Source organism: Egretta garzetta, unplaced genomic scaffold (genome assembly GCF_000687185.1).
Source record: "Egretta garzetta isolate BGI_Z169 unplaced genomic scaffold, ASM68718v1 scaffold10, whole genome shotgun sequence".
Classification (NCBI taxonomy): Eukaryota; Metazoa; Chordata; class Aves; order Pelecaniformes; family Ardeidae; genus Egretta; species Egretta garzetta.
Window position 1 is genome coordinate 928,655 of NW_009258268.1, and position 8,561 is coordinate 937,215.

General features: G+C 46.9%; 1 protein-coding gene across 2 annotated transcripts in view; it reads right to left on the reverse strand.

Moving 5' to 3' along the window:
* The window catches only part of PRDM1 (PR/SET domain 1), a 31,252-nt gene that overhangs the window by 7,750 nt on the left and 14,941 nt on the right, over positions 1-8,561 (reverse strand). Inside the window, exons 1-3 of one of the 2 annotated variants that reach the window (XM_035888804.1) lie at positions 6,808-6,862; positions 6,119-6,238; positions 2,612-2,864 (exon numbers count right to left, since the gene is read on the reverse strand). In XM_035888804.1, coding sequence (XP_035744697.1) covers positions 2,612-2,864; positions 6,119-6,238; positions 6,808-6,828 — 394 coding nt within the window. In that variant the 5' untranslated portion in view covers positions 6,829-6,862. Of the gene's footprint in view, positions 1-2,611; positions 2,865-6,118; positions 6,239-6,807; positions 6,863-8,561 lie in introns of those variants that run through there. The other variant, XM_035888798.1, reaches the window with a different exon arrangement.

Here is an 8,561-nt window from a genome sequence, read left to right on the forward strand (position 1 = left end):
AGCTCTGCACACCCAAGACGTGGTGGAGGCGGGGGAGCTGGGCACAACACACCCCAGCGGTGGGCTGGCAGTGCTGCAGCCCCACGCTCGCACGGGCGCGTGTCCCAGCGGGAGGGAGCCCTGACTGCAGCCTGCAGTGGGACCCAGACCCTGACCTTCCCTCCCTCTTCCTCAGAGGGTGCCAAAACCGGCAGTGAGGAGCTCGGAGAGACAACGATGCTCACCTGCTCCTCTGAGGGAAGACGTGCTGCTTTAAACACCGAATTATTAGTGATCTGCTTGGCTGGAGTGGGCTTTCCTGACCTTCTTGCAGGTGAAGGAGGCGCCCAGTGGGGCCAAGCAAGACTGTGTTAAGATGTTTTGAGGGGGCAAAGCCCCACGTCTGCAGCAGGCGCAGGACACTAGCTACCTGGGGACAAGCCTTCTGCACTTTATTCATAGATGAATGCAGCGCGAGGGCACCTGGGCCAAGCTCGTGCTGGAGAGGCAGCAGGATGTTCGCTAATTTTAGATTTAACTAGAAGTGGCCTGGGAGGAAGGGGAAGAAGAAAAACTGAACAGTGCTGACACTCACTTTAAGCTCTTCTGGTTCCAGTACCAACACTGGAAAAACCATCCCTTGCTCACACTGTTGCTACAGGGCCTTCAGCAAGGAAGCATCTTTGGGAAACCTCTGGATTTTTTCCTGTACTTTCCAAGAAAGGGCACCGAAACTTTAGAAAACCTCAATCCTTATGGTACCTGTAGGGTTTCTGGCCTAACCGCAGGCCTTAGGCTTGAATGCGTTTGTCACAAAGACGAGGGGAAAAGAAGAAAGAAGTGAGAACTTTTTCCTCATTTTTCAGAACTGCTATTTTCTTTAGGCGGAGGGAGCCAACATAAAATTTCTAAATGGTTTAAACAGAATTATCTTTAAAAAGAAGAAGGGATATTTCGATCTCAGCATCTGGAAAGGGTGCTCTTTCAAATGTTAAGGCTGAACTACACAACTGCTGCTCAAGATCCCGTCTCTTTAAACCCACGGATTGATGGACTATCCTATTTTTACTGAAATGGATTGTTCTGCACATATCCACCCCCAGTTTTGACCTGAATAGGAGTAACGAGGTAATTAATTGACACTTTACACATACACTCCTCGCTACTTCTGCAAGGCAACCTAAGATGCCAGCAGATGCCGGAAACTGAGGCTGCGTTTGTGCATCCTCCTAGCTCATGGCCAAATGGGTCTGGCTGGATCATTGCAAACAACTCCTCACCCAAGGGAACCCCCAATGCTGTTGCCTGGTCCCACCTGCAGGTCCCACTGAAAAGCCAACAGTTCGTGGTATCAGGAAATAAAACCGCACAGCGAGTGGTGAAATGACATATGTGCAAAGATGACAGAACCAGTGAGATTTGTTTTGAATAGGGAATAGAGGAGCGTACGACATCCCCTCCGTCTCTCCCCTCTGCCATGAAGAGAGAGGAAGTTTTCTTCTATAATCTGTTACACTTAGAAGGGAAAGACCAAAAACTGGTGAAAGGACAACATCCATGGAGGACAGATGTACTTTTGATTAATCTGAACGCGTGACACCATTTGCCTGATGCAGGGTTACATTTTTGCTCTAATGATCCCCCAAGTAACACTGATATTTTATAACCCATTATTTGTTGCCAAATAACAGCAAATAGCCCTTTTTATAAAAAGGGAAAAAAAATCTGCTTGCCATTTTTCCTTCGAATTTCAACGTAGGCACTGGCAGAAGGACAAAAGAATGCTCTGCTCTATCTCGGAGCAGTGAGCAGGAGGGGAGGCAGCCTAAGAATCGAATAAGAAGTCAGCAAGATATCTCTCCCTCTCTTCAAGGGGCTCTGGGTGAGGTGCTAGGCAGTGATTAAGCTATGAGTAAGGTGCTGAGGCTGGAAATGGTCAGAAACCACAGAGGAACACACAGATAAACTCCTGGAAATACCTCTTCCCCCTGCTACCAGTGCTATTATTTTTGAACAGAAAACGAAAGCTGTGATATACAGCCAAGAAACGGGGACAAAATACACTGAGCTTAAAAAACAAGTAACCAGACGAAAAGACCACAGGAGGTTTGCTCCCATAAGATAAGTAAGCAGAGATGCAAGGCTCGGAGAGCATTATGCAGTCAACATGTATGTTGTCAGACACCTAGACAGAGTCATGGCATACGGCCACTTCCTTGTACAGTGAGGGTAGCCCTTTGGGAGCATGAGTGGAGAGCCTTTGGTGTGTGCTATCAAAGCAGACTTTTGCTCAGTGCACTATGAGATCTGGACTTGGGAAGCCTGAGAGTGAACCAACATCTGTGGTTCTGAAGGCAGAAGACATATTCAGGTGGTTTGTCCAGAATTTTATCAGATAAGACTCAGATTATAAGCCAGTAACTGTTCAGATTTTTTCTACTCTGTTTACATTTGAACGGGCGCAGGGAACTCATTCTGTTGTGTTGGGTTTTTTTAATTCCCCTCTTCCACTCCGAGCTACCTACTGTGACACAACAGATGATGCAGCTGTGTAATTATACAACTTATTATTAGATCATATAGGCAGAAGAGACATTACTAGCATTCCTTGTTTATACTGTAATCCACTTACTGAGGTTCATCATTGTCAGCTCTCTGGAGGAGGGATAGTGCAGCCTCTCTGCAAAGTCTCGGCAATACCACACAAGCAGCTCTTGGTTGGCAGGGATGGGCTTGATGGTGTAGAAGTAGATGTTCATTCCATTCTGACAAGCAGCCAAGTTCTGTTCCTGAACGGAGTAGCCAGGGTTTACATAACGCATCCAGTTGCTCTTGTCCTCGTTAAATCCGTCAATGAAGTGGTGAAGCTCACCACTTGAGTAGATCTGGAATAGAGAGGAAGTGCCTATGAATATATACGCACAACACGCAACACGTGTGCACAGAGTCCAGAGGGGAAAAATGATAAGCTTGCTTTTCTTTTTTTTTTTTTAAAGGCGAAGATATTCCTAAAATATGAATTCGAGCTGGGTCCCCCCCCTTCCTGACTACGAAATCCTCTGCGTTAAGAAAAGAGATGCTTATTCAAAGGTGAGTCCACAGTCACCTTTTCCATTTCAGCTTAGCCTCTGTGGCTCTGCTAGTACGGACAAATCAGACCCAAAATCTGAAATGCAGAGTACTCTCCCTGGGTGAACAGTCTACCTTAGAGTCCTTTTCCTGGTGCTATGATCAACAAGTGGGTGATGCTAATGACTGCAGGTCTGAGTGCACGCTTGCATTAATGCTTTGAGTCACCTGTGTATAAGACTGACTGGCTGTGCTACGTCAGAGTCTTTCTCGCCTTTTTCTGTGGCCTCTGTACTTGCAGTTTCCTACCACCTCCGCCCAAAGGTTTAAACTATGCAAACATCCTCCACCCCCCCTCCAGAGTCCTAAAGCAACACTTGCTCATAGGTGGACTGTAGCCCTTATGTAGAAAGGCTGGGTGAGGCAAAGATGAACTTCACCTGCCATAACTTAACCAAGACCTGGAGAGGGGCCAGAAGATGAGAAGTCACTTTTCCTATTGAGGGACATGTTCTGGCTTGTCTGAAGAGGGCAAGGAAAACACAAATCTAAGAACTGCTCAGCGGGTTGGGGGGAAAGAAGTTCCAATCACTGCGAGAAGCTACTGCTTCTTAAAGTCGTAAGAATAAGAGAATTCTTTAAAAAAAAAAAAAAAAAAAAAAAAAAAAAATCAAGAAAAATCCCGGACACACGCTTGTTAAAGACACATTCCTTACTCTCAATGGGACCTAGCTCCCCACTGGATGAAATGGGGTTCCTGCGTTTTGCAAAACAGATGACCGGGCAAAAGCCAGACCTTGAAGCGGGAGCAGCCTGCACCAGCGATGCACCTCGCTGAACAGGAAATGCCCTTCCGAAGGGGAGACAGAGCTTCTCTTGGGGGGGAAAAACACTCCACGGCACGCTCCTGCCTTTGTGTTCACACCACTATCTGCCTTTTGCACCTACCTGGCCGGGCAGCGCATCCCGCGAGCACCCGCCCGCCGGCCGGGACCTCTCCTCTTCTCCCCGGAGAGCCACCGGCGGAGAGGGGTGAGGCAGCCTGGCCCTTTAACGCGGGCCGTAAACACCAGAATCACTTTCTTTAAGAGTAACTTCCTGTAAACTGAGAAGGGGGAAATATATGTGGCCTCATCAAAGCAGCTTGCGAGAGATTTTGCGGTGTGTTTGTTATGAGAAAATGGAAGGGAGCCGGGCGAGTTGAGCTGCATCAAGAGGAGCCTTCGGGTTTCTCTGCTCACCCTAGCTCGCAAACTTCCAGGAACGCGGGGCTCCGGCGCTTTGACGCCCGCAGCCTCTTCCCAAACCAGCCATCCATAGCTCCCACAGCAGGGCCACTGGACGCTGCCGGTCACCGCGCTCCGGGGCGAAGGCACCCCACTGGGGTCACCGTGCTCCGGTTCCGGGGCGGAGGCGTCCCACCGGGCTCCCCCCTCTTCTGGGGAAGGCGAGACCAGATGTGCTGAGTCACGGCACGGTTCCCAGAAACGACGTCAGCCCCGGGCAGCCCCGCTCCCCTCGTGCGGGTAAGGCGCAGGCAGCGTCCCTCCGCGCGCACAGCAGATGTTCCCGCTCCTGCCAGCAAGCCCAGGATGCCTTTAATAACATGTGGGAAGTTATCTCCCACAATTTCCTTTGCATATGCAAGCCTGTTTCAGACCCCTAGGAAGGAATTCATTTTCGGTGCAGCAGCGTGTCTTGAATGAATCAAGAGATTATAACAGGGAATTTAACGATGCTTAGATGGCTCCTAGGATATTATTTCCGAGGATCCCTCTGCATTAAGGCTTAAAATCACATCATGAGAATGATGTCATCTTTCTCGCTGCAATATATGAATGAAGTCCTGCAAGATGGTTAGCAGCCCCTCTTCCCAATGTTTGCTGTCTTATTAGGAACCAGCAGGGCTAGGGCCGGCATACCAGCCTCTTCCCATGCCGGACACAAGCTCCCAAAAAATTCGGCTAAAAGGAACACTTTGTAGCCTTATGAATGCGAAAACAGTCGCCTGCTTTGTAAAAACACTCAGGCAAATAACTGCCTGCGCAATGCTGTATTACATTGCACAAAGACAATCCGAGAAAACCAAAATGATGCAATTAGGTAGGAAGAAAGGGGTGTGGGGAACGCTGGTGCTTGCCCTGGGTTTCACCTGGATATGAGGTTGGGATATTGCTAAGGCAGGCAGGCACCTGGGCACAGAGGCTTGGATATACTCCCAAATCCACCGATTTAGATGCAACCTAAATGGCTAGAAGGCAGCAAAACAAATCCATGGAAGGAGATGGGGCTGAAGGAATGTTCTCTAACAATTAATAATGGCTCTGTAAAGGAGACTGAGGATTATGTCAGCTGATAAACTGGAAGCATATTCCCCAGCACAGACTTCCCAAGCCAAAACAAATTGTCTGGTGCTCCTTTCCAGCTTATACTACAGAGTACAAATTAGGCATCGCCTCTAGTGTCTGTCTGCCATTAATGGATTTTTCTCTTCACTAAGATCTGTGGGCTGCTCTTTTTAACGCTTTTTGAAGTGGAAACAGAAAAGCTTATGACTTGAATGATACATGCTGAAGACCACCACCCCTGTGTTACAGCAGTTCTATTTCAAAAACCGGGGAAAAATGTCACAAAATGTATCACAATGCCTGAGTAAAAAGATGATGCAGTACTTTCACAGCTTCTTCATAGCTGGAAAAATCAAGGATACGTGACATTTGCATAAGCAAGAATGACTTTCCGCTGTGAAGAAATGCAAAATAACCTGTCCCTACAGCAAGCAGCAGAGCTATGCCTTTACACAACCAAGCACCGATCCGTTTCGGAAGACAGAGCCGGGAAGGGCTGTGCATCTCCCCTGCTCTCTCCACCCACACAGTCCCTACGTCCGAGACAGCCAGGCTTTTACTCGGCTTAGTCCGCCCCACTGGCTCTGTTCGTGCCCGGCAGCGTACAGAAGTTGCCCCCCGCATTCACACGGGTCTGAAGCAGGAAGTGACCCAGCTTCTCAGCTGTACTCATTTAGTGATCTGCTTACTGCAACAACATGGTGCTGTTTTTTCCTGCTTACCCGCCAAAAGTATTTTCTGTTCGCATTCTTGGGAACCGTATCGCTGGTATAGATCTCTCCTACCAGGGGTCCAAAGCGTGTTCCTTTTGGGATGTACTCTTTGCTTATAACTCCAGTGACCTACAAGAAGAGCAGCACAGGATCAGTCCATTGCCAGTAGAAATCGAAAAGTCTTCCTTCCTCTCCCCTGTCCCCCGAACTTAACAAGGTAAAGCAACCGACGCAAGAAATTTTTAGTGACAGGTCAGCAAAACAGAAATAAATTAACAATCGTGTTGGATACGGTATGACCAGCTTTGTTAGATACTAGCATCTTACCGAGACGTATGGAAGCCAAAGATGAACACCGCCTGAAAACTGTGTTTTGTGGAAATACATTTACAAGAAACAGTAAGCGAAATGTACAGAGACTGTTGAATAGCATCAGAAATTATTTCTCCTATCAAAGGCAACCCCCAAAAGTCTAGTTCCAGCAAACAAAACCATTCAATAGCTATCAATCACTTCACTGCTACAGACCTCGCTTTTCTAATAAGTTAGGAACTGGAATGACTGCTCCTCCAGATCAAAATGAAACCGGCCCCCCACCCCCACCTTCTTTGCTCTATACCCATCCTGATAGCTAAAAGGAGAACAATAAAAAAAAAAAAAAAAAAAAAAAAAAAAAAAAAAAAAAAAGGACAACCTACAATTCTCTCACCAGCATACATACAGTGGCATACAAAACAGAGTATGAAATGGCTTTGGGACATGTACTCACAGATCACCCTCTTTTATATAAAGGAGGCAGCAGTTCCGGTAACAAATGTCAAGTGGGTTTGGTCAGAAAGGCGTAAGTTTTGATGAAAATGCTCCACTATGCTAGGTCTAAGAAATGTACTCTAGTTGTTCAGCTTCCTTCTTGACAGTAATTACACCAAAAAAAGTCACTGACCACAAATCAGGAAGCAATTCATCATTATTCAGAAGAACGTGCCTTGGAGTAACCCTTTGCAAAACACTGCTGAGTTATTGGTTTTGTCTCTCTCTGTTCCTCAACGATCTTCTTAAATTCAATGTATCCAAACAATACGAGAAAACCAACAATTTTGTAAACCAAAAATGCCAAGCCTTTGCAAGATGGATCCTGCTGCTCAGATAGTGGAAGAAAGGAAGGTAAAAAGCCCATTAATTTGGTATCATAACCGAACTTTCACGGCAAAATGTATTAATCGTACCCCTCTCCCACATCTCGCCGCTTGTCTTTTTGCTCGCCAGGATTTCAGAACAAGACAGGAGGAGCAGAAGTGGTGGACAAACACTAAGAGTTGGGATTACTGCTGTCTGCACCCCGCAAGGAATCAACCTTCTTACCAAAGCAGATTAGCACTCATCAGACCCTGCAGATAGCTCACTTCAGCGAGCATTTTGCTTTCTTCCTAACAGCCCTTTGCAGCACAGGACAGTAAAAACCCTGGACTGTAGGCAGCGCTTCACGAATCAGCTAAGCCTTGTGATCGTCTCATGCTACATTTTCTTCTGTTGCATCGCCCTTGGTGTGAGAGAGGGAGAGAGACAGATGGAGAAGTACTCGCCTGTGTATTGGCAAAGATTAAAAATCCCGGTAAACAACTAACGCCTAGCGTAATTTCACGTTCAATGTCAAAATGAAGGGGACAAATAAGAGCCGTGGAATCAAGGAGGTAATCCACCCGGAAACAGATTGCCGGGCGTACGTGGTGGCTGTTTGCGCTTGTCTGCGTTTCAACATGTGTTTCAGCACACTACAAAAAAAAATTAAACGTCAACAGTAGAGGTAGTTAAATGCTCCATTGATCTGTGCATCTGGACCGAAGAGAGAGAAAAGGGACTTCCAGAAATGTTCCTACACCTACCACAAGCTGAAACAAGCTCAGTGGCTCAGTTTTATTTTTGTCTTGCTTGTACATTTCTCACAGAGAGCTGAAAAAGGCAGATGTTCCTCTCATCTTCCCCATATATCTTCATTTACATCCATCTGCCCTCTCAACAAAAGTTCACAACCAAGCTACAGCACACCCTACCAGTTTTACTGCATGGTAGCTTCAGTTTTTTTCACGGTTTTAAAATATCTTGGCCTTAATTAAAACGACTTTAATGAAATTCTCAGAATCTCTAGAAATCACTTCTCAAACTAGTCAACTTGAAACACTCGCTGCACTGGTGTCTCTGACACAGCAGATACTTTTTGATATCCACCTTACAGGCAGTGTTTGCTTCTCCCCTGGTGCAGCTGAACACCAAGACGATTTCTCCCCCTGTACCCATGAGTAGGTTATTTTGGCAGAGGATGTTCTGCACATCCGCGTGTGCCAATGCTGAAGTTTTGCTAAACCAAACTAAAGCTGCCCAGACGACTTTAAAGGGAGGGTGGCTTTCTGGTCAGCAATTCTCAGCCTCCGTTGTGCCCCCACAAGCTCAGCCA